This window comes from Xiphophorus hellerii, chromosome 10 (assembly GCF_003331165.1).
Source record: "Xiphophorus hellerii strain 12219 chromosome 10, Xiphophorus_hellerii-4.1, whole genome shotgun sequence".
NCBI lineage: Eukaryota > Metazoa > Chordata > Actinopteri > Cyprinodontiformes > Poeciliidae > Xiphophorus > Xiphophorus hellerii.
The window spans coordinates 23335031-23353691 of NC_045681.1; the positions used below are offsets into that span (position 1 = coordinate 23335031).

General features: G+C 39.7%; 1 protein-coding gene across 4 annotated transcripts in view; it reads left to right on the forward strand.

Annotated features, from left to right (window-relative positions):
- The window catches only part of mpp2b (MAGUK p55 scaffold protein 2b), a 60633-nt gene that overhangs the window by 21770 nt on the left and 20202 nt on the right, over positions 1-18661 (forward strand). For 3 of the 4 annotated variants that reach the window (XM_032574757.1, XM_032574758.1, XM_032574759.1), the window contains exon 3: positions 16851-16951. In XM_032574757.1, coding sequence (XP_032430648.1) covers positions 16851-16951 — 101 coding nt within the window. Of the gene's footprint in view, positions 1-5727; positions 6012-16850; positions 16952-18661 lie in introns of those variants that run through there. The other variant, XM_032574756.1, reaches the window with a different exon arrangement.

Genomic DNA, 18661 nt, shown 5'->3' on the forward strand with positions numbered 1-18661 from the left:
TTGACATTTACCTGTGGAAACATGAGAGCGACAGTGAGCGCCTTCACTGACCAGCCGTTGCTACGCTTAATTGCCGTTGGCTCGCTGAGTCAGGAGTGCTGCTCACCGTGCTCTATGTGCCCACTGGTGGCGAAGCGTTGTCACTGCAGTCCAGTGCATCTCAGTAAGATAAGTGGAGCTTAACAGCACAGCCAGGATAAGAAAAATGGAAGCAAATAAACAAACAGAAAAGGGAGGGGGTGTAATTACATCTGATGTCCATTCTCTCACAGTATGCTACTATTGTGGTCTGCAAAAATGTACCACTCCTGGTCAAAAACAACCATTTAGAGCCAAGAGGCGGGACTTAGCTCTGTAGGTAAACCTCCTGTTTGCTGTCCAATGTGGTAATGGTGGAAAAAACTGTTTATCCACCATCATTGGTGGCTATACTAACTAGCATTAGCATTCGTGGCATGTTGTGTGAGTGATTGACAGCGCTAAGACCCTCCTCGTGACTCTGATTGGTTGTTTCTAGCTGAGTAAAGTATTTTTACAGTGAGAAGGCGGAGTCCCCTGATTTTTAAAACATTTTTTTGTCTCGCATTATACTGTTACGAGATTAGGGCTGTTGTAAACGAATATTTTAGTAATCGAGTAATCTATCAATTATTCTTACGATTAATCGAGTAATTAGAAAATAAAACCTAAAATAAAACTTTGGTAAATCTAACATAACAGCAGTTTTACTATTGGATATCAACATCAGTCTAATTTTTCACATCTGAGCTTCCCTAACAATAACTTTTCTGTAGCTTAGAAAATTAACCGGTAACAGTAATAGCTAATTTCTAAGTTAACTTGAAAAAAGTTACACAAGAATCTGAAGTTATATTCAATTTAATAATAAACAGGCAGGCTCACAAATATGCTAATGAAGAAATGTCTATACTCCAGCTTTTAGTTTATGTATTCACCTTCAGTCAATTTAATAGATGAACTCTCACCTTGCCCAGACATTTATAGTTTTTGTGTTCATGTTGGCGACGGGATTTAACACCTTCGTTCGTCACACACAGAAACATCTACCAGCTATGTGCTGCCACAATGAGCCCTGCCACGCATTTGCTGAGACTGGGTTGATATTAAATAAATTTTTCGGTTCATCCGTAAAGCTACACTTACGTTAATCATCTAATGCGCAGCCGCCCGCAGCGTTCAGTCTATCGGCTCACCTGTATAAATACACCTGCAGCGCTGCACCCCGCTGTTCACTCTGAACCAGCAGCTCCAGGAGGAGAAAAGCTGCCGTACTCCAGGCATCGCTCCCGTCATTTTAAAGATGCTTATTGGTTCCAGTGGTGGCTCCAGAATTTTTTTTCCTGAGGGTGCTAAGGGGGAGCTAAGCTTTTTCCTGAGGGTGCTATGACGGATCTTTTTTTCCCCTATAGTTATCAACACATACGCATTAGTATTGTTATTTTAATCAGACTGATTTGCGTTTATTTGACTCTTAGACGTCAGCATGAAGCTTTGAATCATTAGACTCATTACTTCCAGATAATATATTACATTGTTAAAACAGCATTTATGACAAAGGGGATACCCAAGTATTGACCCTTTGCAACTGCATCACTTAATCATTCGAAGTACCATGATGTACATTGGAAGTGAGAATCTGGAGTATTGAACTGAGCGGCTGAAGTTGTTTTCCCAAGTTGTTTTTGTGTTTATTCATGGCTTCTATTTGTTTGAGTTGCGCTAATTTATCTGTGAATGTAACACACATGGTTGGGTTCATAGACGGCGGTATTTACAGAAGCCTGAAAAAGCTAGCTGAGAAACTGACTCATACCTCCTCCCGCCTGATGTGTTGATCAAATTACAGACTTTGCCTGAATTCACACCACATGATTTATGTCACTGTGTCATAAACAGCGTTTCCCCTTAAACCGGAGCAGCTATAAAATCGTACAGAAGACGAGGCGCTAAACATTTTTTCCATACATGCTAGGCTACATGACGGCGTAGCACTGTTCCCATGGTAACTGATGGTTAGACACTACCTTCTCCATAATGTGATATTTTATATCTTTCTAATCATTCTTACTTATAAAGTGTATGAACGTTAATCTTCTTACCTTGTATAAAGTGTTTGCTGTAAATCCGTGGTTACACCAACAGCTGCCAGTCATTATGATTGACAGCTGCGTCCATCGCAGCATCTTTCCTCGTTAAAATAAAACAACAAGCTTGGTTTTGACCCTTGTCTGTCTGTGCAGCCGACTGCGCAGCACCTTGTGACCATTTTACTGCGAAATCAACTAAATAAAAGCGATATTAGCCTACCACATGTACGCATTTTGACAGACTTTATACAGAAGAGCATAGGTTTTTACATCCATCGTGGTGGAGACAGTGACGTCAGGTGCAAAGGGTCATATTGTCATATTTGTTCTGTTTTGTTTTTTAATTAACTTGTGTTTATTTAATTGCCTAATTAAATAATTTGACTATCAAATTTGACTATCAATAAGTGTCCTTATGATAAAAAATGGTATGCTTACTACCGGTTAACTTCGTACTGACTAACATATGGTAGTTTGCTATGATAAACACTGTCAATATTGTGTTGACAGTCAGTTCATCTAGATAAGGGACATACACTTTCTGACAAATTGTGACAGCTGATTGGTCAGTTGCTGACAAATGCCCTGGAATGATTGGGGGAGAATTGCTCCACGTGTGCATGGGGGCAGAGCCGGCATCATGTCACAGAAGTGATCATTCGCATAGACAAAGTTCAAATCCTCTTGCGTGATGTTTTTTAAAAAAAAACAAACTCATTATATAATAATTTTGTGTCTTTAGATGAAAATGCCACAACAACTACATATAAGTAATGTTAAATCAGATGAAAAAAAAAATCTAATATTTTTTTGGGGCGCTATGGGGGTGCTATGACTTTTCCACGGGGAGTTATAGCACCCCCTTGAGACCTCCTGGCGCCACCATTGATTGGTTCCCCGAAAAACAACAAAGACATTATCATCAATCAATAAAATCCTCCCAGGCCGAACTTGAAAACTGGACATTATGCTGCTTACAGTTAGCTTTCGTCAATAACTCAGGCGGAGGTGAGAGCGCTGCGCAGCGCAAATAATAACCCGGCCGGAACACGGTGCGCTAAATAATAAAACATAACTTAGCAAAGCTTCGAGGCAGATAAATTTTCCTCGAGGAATTTTAATAATCGAGGTACTCGAATCACTCGAGGAATCGTTTCAGCCCTATCCAAGATAATGGTAATTTTGATAAATATGTAAAAAAAACTGAAATTGTTTGTTTTAAATAAAAGTTACATACTGCAGCTTTAAGACTTTCCATTACAACTAAAAACTAATCAACAGTATGCTTCTGGACGTCCGGGAAATTAGCTCTATATGTATTTTTTTTATTTTTTATAAAACAATCTGCTTCAAAGAGCCTTACAAGTTTTTACTTGGAGACATTAAATTCCAGAAGTCATCCACTGGAGAGACAGAGTGCCAGGGAAGGAGTTTTACTGCGATTAAAGCTGTGTGTGGATCAAACTGTCAGTCTTGATTTGTACACAAAGTGCAGTGCTCATACTGCATGACTGGCATTTTTAGTAACACACTGTAAATTATTTCTCCATTTCCGTTTATGTCAAGTTGCAAGTCGGACATGTAGAATGTCTCCAGCAGGGTTAGAAGAACATGTTCGACTAAGCGGTTCAAATGTTCCGTCCTTTGAAAAGGGAACGCTGCGTCCGCTCTGGCATTGTTTTGATGCACTACTTTAGTGTCACATAATGCATTTTTATTAAGTGTAGCATTCAGATTTATTTATTTTTTACCAATATCTTGTATTGATGAAGGGGGAGCCTGACCACTGCACACAGCCCTCTCCAGCACATCCCATAGACTCGTAAAGGAGTTATGATCCGGATTCTGTTTCTCAATTTGAGCACCATATCCTAGTAATTATACAATAGAAGACTTGTGCCTATTTGCTGAGTTAAATCCAGGTGGAGATTTAGTTTTTGACCAGTCAACATATAATCTTAACTGGGCAAAATTGCTACTTTTATAGAACTGCTAGTTCTATAAAACTAGCAGTTTGTTTAATTTTCATGGAATAGGTTTGAACTGATGAGAGATTCTGATGCTTTTATCAAAAATAAAAAAATAAAGTTCTAAATAAAGCCTTCAATGTTCTAGTGTTTATTCACAAACTTAAAATAAACTTGTTTTTATTTAAAACAAACAATTTTTCCCCACTGTTACTAAAATAATCAATATTAACTATTATAGATGTATAGATGAACAATACTTTGGAGAAAGCACATTTAATGCACTGAATATTACACCTTTTGGCTGGTTTGCTCTTTATCTAGTAGTACTGGGAGTGTCATATACTGGTAGCCTACAGCCCACAGCTTGACAGAGATTTCACTTATAGCTTGGACTTGACTGTACAGTACATGGACCAAGGCTTTTTCTTTTAAGACACCAAACTATAAATGGTGTTTTAGCATTTTATACCATGTCGATTTGTATGATCTTATCATGTGTATAAAGGTCACATTTAAAACCTTGCTTTATTTAAACAAAATTCTTCTGTCAGCCCAGGAGCAAACAGCAAAAAAAATCCTAATAACCGCAGCCCAATCAAGTCTGTTCAGCTGCTCCTGCCTGCAGCTCAGAGCCTATAAAAACTCCTGCTCTTTCTGAAACTCCGCCTTCAGGAAGTCATCACAACAGGGCTCTTCTATTAACCTTTTTTTTTTTTTACAATGTTTTAACCAGTGTTGCACTGAGAAGTACCTCATATAAGCAGCTCAACAGATACACAGTATGCTAATTGCTGCTGGCTAGTCTGAAGGAGCTGAGTGGGGGAGTTGCAGGATGGGGCTGCTCTGTGAGGTGGAAGTTCTGAAGCTTGAAAACGGCAGCTCTGAGGAGGAGCTTCGGTTCCATCAAGAACAGCTAAATGGTTGCCACGGGAGATTAGAGGATTTCTCACACATGCTCGAAAGAATCAAGGAAACACGCCAAGTATATTTTTGATGAGAGAATAACATTATAACAAGATGTAAAGCTCAAAAAAGTAGATTTTACATGTTTCTGCTGCTTTAAAAATAAAATGAGTAGTTCATATGGGAACTAAATCTGGACGCGTTAGTTCTTTCAGCTCAGAATCCAACACGTTAATTAATAGCTATGAATGATTTACTGTCCCACTGGAGGCTAACTGGGATGGCTGGTTTGGGATTACTGTTGTTTCCTCAGCTGAACTGGAAACATTATCTAGGGAGATGGACTCCAGGGGATCTTTGGCCTGGAAGCCATCTTGCTCCTGGTGTCTGACATGGATGGATGGATCAGGAACCTCCATATATCTTGTTTACTTCAGACCAAATGGCAGTAAAAAAAAAGCCAGATACAGTAGATTTTCTCTATATTGGTTTCATATGATACAGGTTCTTGGTGACTAAAATGCAGAACCTTAGCTGATGCACAGTCTACACCTCCTTCTTCCTCGCCCTAATCCTCTGCGGATCTTTTCCCCAGTTGACCCCTGCAGAGAAAACTGGACAGAAAATGGTCCTGCCTTCCTCCCTTCCTCTTCCTCTAGAAGGCACCATGCTTCCTTCTCTCTGCTCCTCCTCCTCTCTCTTTACTCACCCATCCCTGCGCTGTCCCCTTTCATTCATGCAAAAGAGGAGCCTCTCAGCCCAGTCACAGTTTCTACACATTCATGTTGAGAGCAGGTAGGGGAGGATGTAGAGAGCGTGAGGATCTGTTCTGGACGGAAGAGGCGAGGATCGGTGACAGAAAGACGAAGGGGGAGATCTTACCCGGGTATTGGGCGTGTTGCTAGGAGTGCGTGCCCCGTGAGAGAGGAGTCGCTCAGCATGGCTGGCAGCCCGTTTGGGAGGCTCTCTCTGGGGGAGGGCGACTCAACCAACTCCTTGGAAGGAATAGAAGTGAAGCTGTGCGGGGAAGGTAAGAACCAGGCTTGTATCTACAGGCTGGCTCAGAGATCTTTGGATGGCTCACCACGGTGTGGAGAGGAAGAATGCTACACAGAGGTGTAGATCATAGCGAAGATGATGAGTGGATTCAGGCAGCAGCTGATTTGCTGGTGGAGCTGCTGGTGTTGGGTGGCCAGTTGTTCTTAAATTTGCCTAGCACCTGCTCTGATGTAGTGTTGGGATGAAGATGAGCGTAGACAGGCTGGAACCGGTGGTGGTGTGTGTGCAGCATGCTGTAAACAGGAAGGAGGACGGAAAAGAAACCCTCTTCTACCTTACTGAGGCGTCATAGGACTGGTATCAGAATCAGAACTGGGGCAGGTTTGAAATTCATACTGTGTCATAAACTTGAGAAAAAAATGCATTAAACTGTAAAAACTGTAGAACATGATCTATCTGGTTTTATTTTGAACTGAATTATTCCAACTGCAGCCAATACAAAGTACAAAACATGAATTACTACAGCTACAATGGCGCTATCTATAACAGATATTTAAAGAGGCAGTATTATGTACAAATTAACTTTTTTGAGCTTTACATTGTGTTATTATGTTATTCCCTCATCAAAAACATACCTGAAGTGTCGCTTTGATTCTTTCATGCATGTTAGAGAAATACTTTAATCTCCCTTGGCAACCATTCAGATGTACAAAATGCCTGGGCGAACCTAGCCCCACCTTCAAGGACAAAGCCGCAATTTCCAAGCCTCCAAGTTTCCGCCTCACACTACAGCAATCCCTCTGCAGTCTAGCCAGCATCAATTAGCTAGCATCTCGTGGATCTGTGCATCTGCTGAGCTCATTATAGAAGCTACGTCTCAGTGAAATGCTGGTAAAAACATTGTTAAAGGGTTAATAGAGGAGCCATGTCGTGATGACTTCCTGAAGGTGGAGTTTCAGAAAGAGCAAGAGCTTTTGAAGAGTCAGATGACCAATTGTAAGTCTGTAAGTAAAAAATAAAATTAAGTCATGTTTGATATACGAAGCATTTTTATAAAAACTGAAGGTAATGTAGTTACTTAAAGAGACACGGTTTTGCTGGAAAACACATAATACTGCCCCTTTAATGGAAGCAAAAGTGGGCGTGGCTAAACATCTCTACAGTGCCCCCTAAATTGAGACAGGCCAAATCATACTTTCTACAGATCTGCAATTTGCTACATAGAATTCTCCCAAATGAAGAAAAAACATCTCTTGGTTGTTGTATGTCCTAGAATGTACAGGAAGACTGACATTTTGGATCAAAAGGTCATTTTTTGCAAGTTTTCACATGTACTCACCTTTAACAAACTCCTCCTATGGACATCGAGCCATTGGCTTCATCTTTGGTCATTACTCAGTAAAAGGGACGGGGGATTAAAATGATCAAAATCTAGATTTTTTGTGCATGTCTAGGGGCTTGGTGAGCCCGTGAACTTTTCTCTCCTCACCTACATGCGAATTGCACCAAACGCAGCAAACACCGTATGAGTCATTCATGTTGGATTTTCAACAATACTAAGGGCCTTGGGTCGACACATGGCCAGAGCTTGCAGCTATTTTTAAAACTGGATTTTGAAACATAGACTTGAACTTGCAGCAACATATTTGGGAGGGTGCAATCCTGGAAAATTCTATGATTCATATTTCTGGAGAAAACTGACTGCACTTCCTCTGATATCAAAAGGAATTTAAGAAATAGGAAGAGCTTCGAAACTAAATGTAGAACAATGTTTTTAAATTTCAATACCCTTCACATAGTTTAAAGTCTGTTGAGCGCAGAACCAAAAAAAGTGGCAGTTTGCTTCTGATGTGAACGCAGACCAGCCTCGATCCAAACCAACTACAGCAACTATGCGGTTATGATTATGATATCACAGCTGAGCGTTAAGATGTAGTAGTATCAACTATGTTTTTTGTCTGTGCCTTGCAAGAGACCATTTGCTTACATATGAAAGCCTGAACATTTCTCTCAGCATCTCTAATCGTGGGTTACTTGGTCTACATGTGAAAACAGATTTTGTTTTTGTATAAATAGAGAGAAAGTACTCTATTTTTACTCCAGGTTACCATGTCAAGACAATTTTGTCTTTTCTCTAAAGAGGACACTAGTTATTTTGGGGTTTTTATCAACAAATAAAATTCAAATCATAATGGGAAATTAAATGTTTTTATAGAGAATATGTAAAGATTAAATTTGAGCTCTGAATCCAAAATATTCATAAATATGTTAAACATTTTCTGTCCCACTGGTGGCTGACTGGAATGGCTGGTTTGGGAATGCTGCAGTTTCATCGGTTGAAGTGGAAGAGTTATGTAGGGAGAAGGACACCGGTGGACCTTACAATTAGAGAATATTATTCATGCCTAATTATCTAGTGGAAAATCAATAACTGTGTTTCCATTAGCCATAAAATTACAAAAATTAATTTGCTTAATGGAAACAGCGATTTTGAAAAATCCTGTTTCTTGCTAAAGCATTTTTACGCTTGGATGAGGTGGTTTTTCAGTTGTATAAATAGATGCATTTCACAGTGGGAACATTCTTTTTTATCACAGTCATGTGATCAAAAGTTGGATGTTACTACTGATGGAAATGACAAAAAGATGAGAAGGAGTACGAGGATGTAACTGCTTACATCCGTCTGCCATGATTTTTAAAGAGCTATGACGTGAACAAACGTATTCACATGTGATTGTAATTTAATTTCTTATTTAATGGAAACACTGCAATTGCGAAATTGTTTTTTCGACATTAGCAGAATATCGACAAAGATTTGCCCACATTTGAAATGGAAACAAAGCTAGTGAGATAAGAAGTTCTTTAGAGAAGTAAAGCATGGCGAACAAAACAAACAATGTGGCAGATCCTGTTAGAGATAATTCTGTTTGTTGAACTGAATAATAATGTCTGGATAATGTTTACTTTTCCACCATGGGAACCTCCATACTTTCACAAATAATTAATGGATTTCATCAATAATAAATAATATTGCATTTCTTTCAACGGTATTGTTAAAAAAATGTCGTTGCTTTGGCCCCGTCTCTGTCGATTCATGCACGCAAATACCTCAGGACGCCAGCTGAGGGGATTAGAAACAAAAAACAACTAGTTTATGGTGTCATGTTAAATGAGACAAGACTACACGCTTCATCACATCACTTGCCAAGCCCACTGTGTGTCACATAACGTGCGGCATTGCAACGTATCCTCTGCTCTCTAATGTGGCCTGACAGGCCGGCGGTGACAGTCATAATGAATCACATTTTCTGTCAAAGTAGTCTGTCTACCAGTTCAGGGTGAGGGCGTGTGTAGGGGTGTGTGTGTGTGTGTGTGGGGGTGTGTGTGGGTGTGTGTGCGCGCTCCTGTTGGTTGGAGACGGTGTAGAGCAGACCTTTGCTGCATTGCACATTCACAGTGAGTAAGGACGGGGATCATTCAAATGCACAAGCCTTTGGATCAGAGAAGCCTGAAAGTGTCAAACTCCCAAACCTCACATCCTGCTCTGCCTTTCTGCTCCCAAAAGCCTCACGCTGCAAGAGAAACCCTTTGAAGGCGAGTGAAGCAGCGTCCAAGCAGGAGATGATGAATCGTTGAGTGCACTGTGTTGGTCGGATTAGACTGTCTAAAAAAATCGTTGGGGTCTCAACAGAAAAGGACAATTCAATTTGGTTCTGGCTCAGGGTGTCTGATAAGGCACTTCAATGATCTCAGCGTAATCTTTCATTCACAGCTGGATGGAAAACGTATGTAGTGTCATATAGGGACGCACTGATTCACTTTTTTCACTTCCCATACCGATACTCATATCAGTTTTAGTATTGGCAGATACCGATCCGATACAGAAAAACGGTGCAAAATTGGCATTTTTTAAACACAGACATACATGTACTGAATTACAAATTTATTTGACAACTCTGCATCAGTACAGCACACTTAAATACATAAACTTCTTCACAAGTTTGGTCAAACATGTTAAGACAACTTTAATTTGTTCAGTCATACAATTAGGAATAGAACAGCCAATGGAAAATAAATAATAATAAAAAGTCAAACATGTACAAATAAACTGCACCCAACTTTCTTTCAAATGGTTCTGAAAGTGCAATTAATGATTCTAAACATAATGTAAAATAAATAATAAAGCATGACATTGCTCAAAGCACAAAGCATAGAATTATACTGAATAGATCTGCCTCATGGACACAATGTCATAAATACCTGATCTAGAATTGTTTTCAATATCGGAACCGATACAGATATTAATATCAAATCCCTGTGTTTCTATAATCAAAGTCAAAATGGCTGTCTCATTCCAGCCACTTCAGAGGATAAACTACCTGCTGCCACACAGATGAGGTGTGATTAGACTGCCAAATGTCAGCAGATGAGCCAAGTCACGTCTCCAGAGGTGACTTTAATGGAAATGCAAGTCTCTCCAGATACAAAAACGTTTAAGTTGACTCCGGGACTAGGCTTTTTGCTTCTGCCATTGCATGGATAATTAATGTGTAAAATATCACAACTTCATCTTTACCCCAACCTGAGGGCTTTGGTTTATCCAATGAATGAGATTATTGGATCAGTTTGGCCAAATGTTCATATCTAATTTTTTCATATATGCATATGCATTGGAAACACAGGATATTGTATTAGACATTAAACAATGGAGAAAATTGGGTCAAATTTCTTATCAGGGAAAATGAGTATCAGGCTATAATATTAGTAGCAGTGTCTGTTTCAGTAAGTCAATTTAATTTGCATATTATAATAATGATTAAAAAAAGATTAAAGACAATGGTGAAAAAAATTGAAAAAATGTATGAATTAAATTTTAATTTTTCTGCCTTTTTACTGACAGACAGATGTAGAGCATAACTGTATGCCATATTTCCACTATCTTTCTGCTCACCCCGCTGATTCAAGCAGAGGGAAAAATACCTTGTGTTCTCCTTGGAAAGCAAATTGGTCGCTCTTTGGATGCAAACAGACTTTAATGTCAAAAGGCAGCAATTAACCTTCCTTCATTTTCATGCCACAGTTGCCCTGACCTATGAAAATCTTTCCACCAGGAAGAGGAATGCGTGTATGGTGATACATGCTGCAGATTGACTTCCTGAAGGCGGAGTCTCAGAAAGAGCAGGAGCTTCTTAAAGAGACAGAGACACAATTTCAAGGCATTAAATTACAAAGTAAGACTTCTTCTAAGTCATATATATGTATTTTTATAACATACTATATGTTATAAAACATATATATAATGTTTTATAACATTATTACATACTGTATATGCTATATGTAACATTTAGCAAATGTTACATATAGCAAGTAACATATCCTATATGTTACATATAGCAAGTAACATATCCTATATGTTACTTGATCATGCTACAAAGTGGCACTATGTGGCTGGAAAACACATAATACTTCTCCTTAAAACCACGTATAATTTTCCCACCACTGTTGCATTCTCTCATAAAATCCCAGTGAAATACATCGCTGGCTGTTATGCCATAAAAATCAACATGGATACGTTTTCAGCACACCTTAACGCTGCGTCTGTCTAAAAATAAATGCAGGTAATTGAATGAACATTGGAGTTTTCAAAAAGCTTTGGTTGGCCTTGTTCACGCTGAGCAGATGAGCTTAAAAGTCAAGCCTGTACAAGTAGCTCTCAAACACACAGACCGGGCCAGTGAAACACCGTGCGCTACACACTACACAAGCCCACACACACACTTCAAACAGCAGCCTCCTAACTCATCTGGATGAGCTGCAAGAAGATTTGACATTACTCACACACAGCAGAACAGGATCCATTTCATTCCGTGCATTCTGAGTCCTCTTTGCCAGAGAAACGTTGTCCTCTGAATTCATAAAGAAGGCAGGTTACGCTCTGCAGATGCATCAGGTCGGGGGAAAAAAAACCTTTTCTGTGGAATAAAAAGTCATCATATTCCACAGTCAGAACTTAATAAGTCTGGAACACGCCACAGCGCAACAGACTGTAACCCCGTTACCTGTATCACCAAACTGAGCCGGGTGCGTCGTTTATATCAGTATGCATCTGAACACTTTGAAGATTTCATCTTTTGCTCCTTAAGGGAGTTCTAGCAATTATAATTTGCTGTAGAGCTGAGGACCGAAGGAGCGAGTTTGAAGGGTTTAATAATGCGTTGAAGAGGTGTCTGTTTTCAGGCACTTTTTGTCTCCCCCTAAGGATAAACTCAATATACTCATAGCTAAGAGTGCAGTAACATCAGCAGGGAGTGTTTCAGGGAAAAAAACCCAACTTCGGTAATGTGTTTTCACTGCCTGAAGTTGACATTTTTAACTATAGTATTTTATCCAGTTGTGAATGAGAAAATAAAATTAAACGTCTCATTGATAAATTCTCATTTATACATACGCAGATCAGAAACCGTTTTGTTGTTGTTTTTTTTCCCCATTTATTGATCAGTTATAAATTCTGGGTACTAAATCTCTCCACTAAGAATAAAACACTCCTGTCTTTTAAGGCTTAAGACACTTGTTTTGAGGCACTTCACATTAAAAGGAGGCTTGCTTTAAAGTCCTTCACAAATCATCATGATCCTAAATATCCAGTTTCTGCCTCCAACTTTGAGGAAAGCTTTTGTTTTCTAGCTAAAAATAAATCTATAATTCACACCTGGATTTTGATCAGAAATTTGAACTGTCCCAAAAACCATAAAATGTTGTTTTATCTCCCTCAAAAGTTAGGTTTGCAGACTTTTAAATTAGAAGAGTTTTGAAGTTGCTGTCAGGCCTTTCAGCTGACCCTGAAGATCCTTCCCACTGTGTTTTGAGTAAAGGGAGGCTGCAAAATATTAGATAATGAATGATTCATGACTGAATCTCTTAGTAGAAAATAATAAATATTTTGAAGGTCCTTTTTTTTGTTGCTCAAAACATCTTTGGATCCTGCTGGAAAACCTCCATCTCTCAGAATGTTGTGAGCATAATGTTTAGAACTCTAGATCAGGGGTTTTCAAATCCAGGTTTCGAGTGCCAATGTCCTGCAACTTTGCGACGTGTCTCTGTTTCAGCACACCTGAACCAATTAATGATGTCATTAGCACAATTGTGCTAATGAGCAGGTGGTTCAGTCTTTTGATTCAGGTGTGTTGGACAGGGATACATTTAGAATTTGCAGTTGAGAGGATTTGATGGGCCCTATTGGCTTTGGTCTTTGTCTGCTTCATTTTAAAACGTTGATGTTATAAAATGCCAAATACATAGTCAAGTTAAGTGAAGGAAATGTTCTTCAGGTGATGGAAGGCTGACTTTGCAACTGTCTTTATGTAACTCTGAAAGTTCAGGCCTGAGTCAATGACTGCAGCCAAATTTCTGGCCTGATCACTAGTTTCTGGCTGTAATAACTAGGTGTGTTGACGTGCTGACTTGATGGTTCCTCTTTGAGTCCAGAGATAATTACTTCAGTTTTGTTTTTGAGGAGTAAGAAGTTAATACTCCCTTTTTTGGTCTAAGTTAGGCAAATTTTAGACATCACTTCAGAACAAACTATCATTTTTTTAGAGGATTTATTTGCACTTTAAACCAACTTGTTTATTAAAAGTTCAGTAGAGCAGGATGTTGCATCGGCCCAATGATGGGGAGCGGAGAGGGCCAGCTGCAGGCTGCACTCTGCTGTGTCTAATACCCCCCTGAGGATCGGACATGAGAAACAACAACAACACAGCCACTTCTCCCACATCCCTTCCTCCATGCCCCCCCGGCTCCTCTGAGCATCTCCTCTCTGTTTATCTAACCACCGCTCCTTAGCAACCTTCGCTAAGTGTTGGCTGAGAGGTTTGTGTTCCTTGCTGTGATCTAACTACAAACGCTAACGGGCCAGGTTGTTCCACCGTCTCCGTCACTTTTGTAACCCTCCCTATGGGATGAAGAGGCACTCAGGCGAGCCTTTCACCGACTGAAGTAGCTTCATTTGGGTTTGCTGTTGTTAGGCCTTGCTAAAGAGGTACTTGCTCTTGTGATCTTTATTTGAAAGATTTGAGTTTTGCACAAATAACCTACGGCTGACTTCTTGTTTTAATGTCTTAAAACTCGTGGTAAGATCTCCTTATACGTTCACATTTTTGCGGAACACCTGACGCTCATGTAGGTACATTCTGCTCGCACACCTGGGTCGCCTTTGTGTGCGCTTAATCCCTCCACCTGCTGAATGAAACTCCTCATATAGTATCAAATTCCTGCGAGCGGTATAAGCAATTTAGATCCAGCCAAGTGAAAAATTACTTTCAGCTCACCTGTAAAGGCAAAATGGATGGAAAACCCCCCCCTGAGTATGTCGTTAAGAAAAGCTGCCTTGGGGGGCTGATGAGGCGCATGAGCAGGGGAAAGATAAATACTCAGAGTTTGACTCATGCTGCTCAGCCTTTTTATGAATAAGAGGGTTGCTTTCACAACTTGAGATACAAGATGAAATCTTCTACCTGAATGTTAGAGGAAGATTCTGTAAAAGAATGAAAAGTTTAAATTTGATACTTAGACCTCTAGTGAAGTTTTAACCTGCATGGTTCTGCTTCCTTTGATGCACTGTGTGTTTAATTCAAGCAGAAGCTCTTAATACCCTACTATAGGTCAGTCTTTATTCTTAATAATCTTTCTAAATAGTGAGTGGACTCCAGTCATACTTGGCTGTAGGATGGGTTTTACTCCCTCCTCTTTGCCTAAACAAGTTCATGTCTGGCTCCAGATTTGATGAATTAGTTTGACATTGACGTATAATACCCGTCTACCCTTAATGACTCTGTTTTTTCTTGGCAGTTGTTGAAGTCCCTGCTCAGTCTAGCTTTCATATTAATTGACTTGGCTACACTTATTGGTAAAATGAAACCCTCGTCGTGCTCCTTCTAGATGTCGCCTTCCTCCGTCTTGTCTGGGGGTCTCACTAAGTCCTTCATTGTTGTCAGTCATTAACAGCTCACTGAGGCAAGGTTGCTTTCCATCCTATTTTAAACATGCTGACGTAAATCCACTACTAAAGGAGTCCAATCGTGATTCTGGCTTTAGTGATAATTATTGGTTGATGTCAAAACTGCTGTTTCTTAGTAAGTTATTATAAAATGCTGTAGAAAGTCAGTTCAGATCTCTACTAAGCTACAGATCTGAACCATTTTCAGTCTGACTTTCAGAAACTGAACTCCACTAAATTAGCTCCTCTGACGGTTTACCTTTGTCTTTTAAAGTCTTCTGAGGCAGGAAACAGTTCCATAATAATTATACCTGATCTCAGTGCAGCCTCTGATTCCTGTGACTACTGTATGTTACTGAATACTCTCAGGGTTTTAGCTGGTATCTCTGGTTCTAAGCTACTTTGGTTTCCTTTGTACTTATCATGGAAGACTTTTTTTTTGTTTCTGTAAACAAGTTCACCTGTGAGATTATTGCTCTAACTTGTGGGGTTCCACAGGGATACGTTCTGGTCCCATTATTTTTGGCTGTAACATGCTCCCTTTAGCTGGCATTTTAAAATTTTTAAATTACATTATCACTTTTATGCAGATGATATTCCACTGTAATGACTTTTAAGCCTACACCACTGTTTACCTTAGTGATTGATGCTGATATGCTCTTTAGCCCTCTAAGTTTAAAATGTTCTTTGTAGAGTGAAAATCATTGACCCATTTAAATGGGTTAATGCAGTGCATTCTGGGATTCAGAGTTTTTACCAGTCTCCTTGTTCCCTATAATCCAGTTCGGTCCATTTTATCTTTTTAAAAGAGTTCCTCTGAGGAGTGATTTGCTTGAGTTCCTTATTAACATTCTCCCTGATTCTCCAAATTTCCATCTGGTTGCTGTTAAGGATCCACTACCTACAACCTACGACTCTTCAAATAGATGAGAGCCATGAATTTCATTGTTCCACCTCCTTATATCTGTTTCTGTCACAAACATTAAGAACCGCTGCTGTATTTTTAACGTCGACAACAAAGAATCCGTGCTCTGTTATGTAAATTCTTTTAGACAAATGGCCCCTATTAATAAAAACACCCATATGTCCTACTGTCAGGTCTGCTTTGATGAATTCCCCAGCAGTAGGTGATGTCAGGTACCTTAATGAGTCATATTCTAAGTCTGGAGAGCGGGATCAAACTCTCACCGACCCTCATCGAGTTGTTGACATCATCTTGTTTGTGCCCATTGATTGGTTGTCCCTCTGAGTAATGAGTTCAGTTTGATTTTGCATCTTTGAGGGAGAGGTGCATGCATGCATGTCTTTAAGTCAGCCTCATCGCAGAGGCAGAAAAAGGATGTCACAATTAAATAGCAGACACATATGAGATATTACCATGTCGTCTTATTCAACTTCCTGAAATGCACGGTGGGGATTAAGGGACGTCTGGAAACTGACAAATGTCAAAATGTTTGTTCTGTCAGCAACCTTAGCAGCTGTGTTGTTATAATGGTGTGTGCGTGTGTGTGTGTGGGGGTGTGTGCGTGGGTGTGTGTGGATGTAAGAACATGTGCGTAGGAAGTTGGGAGTTGTGGGAGAAAGATACTGTCTCGTCTGACAGACTTATGAGCAGAATGACTGACAGGGATAAAATTGCTTGGGAAAGGAAGTGAGGCAATTCCCATCCTGCCTCCCTGTCCTTCGTTCTCACCCCCTCCATCGTTCAGTCTGTACATGTCCCACTACTGGAAATTCTCTCTCTCTCTTTCTCTTTACTTTTCCTATTCTCTCTTTCAGGCAAGCTTGTCCCTCCATTTTTCACACCTGACTGTCGGGGCGAGCTAAAGCTGTTAAATGAAATAGTTTTTATTGTCTTTTTTCTTTGCTTTATAGCCATGCATCAGGCTCTGGACACATTGAGCAACAGCACCAGTTCAACGACGGCTAATGACCTGGATCTCATCTTCCTCAAAGGCATCATGGAGAGCCCGGTGGTGAGTAACCCCCTGGACTTTATTGGTACACATACACTGATGAATAAATCATTGGATTCTCTGCATCTCCGGTTCTTGGACAATTATTCACAAGCCTTCTGCTTGTTTATGTTAAAACTAGTGGTGGAACTAGATAACTGAGAAATTTCATGGTCTGAAATGAATGAATTGCATTTTAATCTAAATGCATTTTCAATTCAAAAACTATTTTTCCTGCTAAATTTTTACATAAGTAGCTCAACAGCAAATATATTTGTTACTTTCCATCCGTTATTTAGATTATTTAGCCATCAGGTTAGTTCAAAATGTCGACTCAGCTTTCCAGTGTGTCGGTACCTCCACATCATTCAGGGAACTTCTTTAGAACTGTGGACTGTGGATGCTGACATTAGTTTTGGGGATGTCTGTGCTATTTTATAGCTTCAATGAAACCTGCATTACTTGCACACACAAAAAAAAGGTTTTTCCAGTGTCCACTCAGATCGTTTTTTGAAGCAAAAATTAAGCCTCAGTTGGCCAAGAAAACGGCTTTGTCGTCCATCACTGTTGTTAGCGTGCGTCTATGGGGGTACCAGAAACATTGTACAAAGGTTCCAACTTGGGACTCTTGTATGTAAAAGGATAAAAAGTGATTAATTTTGTTAAGATTTTGAACAACTTAAAATCTATGTAATTAATTAATCAAAATTGATGCATTAATTTCCTGAGCCCTATGGCATGTTCGGATCTAACCTTCTGACCCACATGCAGAATCAACAAAGTCCAAGTTAAGAAACTGGTTTTATTTTCAAAAGAATAAGCAACAATTGACAGATCTTGATCTTTCTGGGGAGTGGTTATTGTCAGGCGATCGGTGGCGCCTGGAACGAGAGTAGGGTTACTGGTGGCCTGAAATGAGTTGATCTGAGATGCGATATGAAACAGCTTACTTTAGAATGGCTCTGGTGAAGCGCGGGAGGAAGGACTTTACTCTCTGCCAGGAGAACGATTGGAGAAGAGAACGAGTTTTATTTCAGGGTAAAAACTAACAGATTTGAGCAATTCAAACGGCTCCTGAAAGTTATTGTGGAAAATTAGATATTTGAAACCAGGTGCAGTCAGACGTTGAAACAGAAATATTTGCATGACATTTACAGGTTCTGTTGAATGATATGGGTTTCCAGAGTTTTCATCGCTACTGAATCTTCTCACCAATCAATCAAGTTTTATATTTATAGCACATTTAAGCAATAAGGCAGTTCAAAGGGCTGTACTTCAGAGAAAAATAAAAAGGCGTCATTGAAACATCATGGTTGCCGAATTGTGAATCCAGTACCAATACATTTTGTCGAATGCAGTATGTCATACTGATGGTTATTCCTTAATGTTAATAAAACTGGTTATTATTTTTAATTTTTTTGGCAAAGTAGCGCAGGCTATAGCTGTTTTCCTCCACCATTCCATGTAGCGATTTGTGAGATTAAGAAGCCAAACTTTCCAGCTCCGTTTGTCCCTCTCAGTCTGTTTCTTCAAGGAAAATGGCCTCCATGACCCAGTGAGAGAGACTCTGCTTAGATCAGGTTTCCCCCTATAGTGGGTTCACAAAGCACTTGAACAGCTGGAGAAAAAAAGAGCTTCAAAAGAGAGTGGTGCTGTTGAATGAAAGGCTTCTATAGCATAACACATAGGGGTGCATGCTGCATTAGGGCATAATGTTGCTTTTGAGGCCAA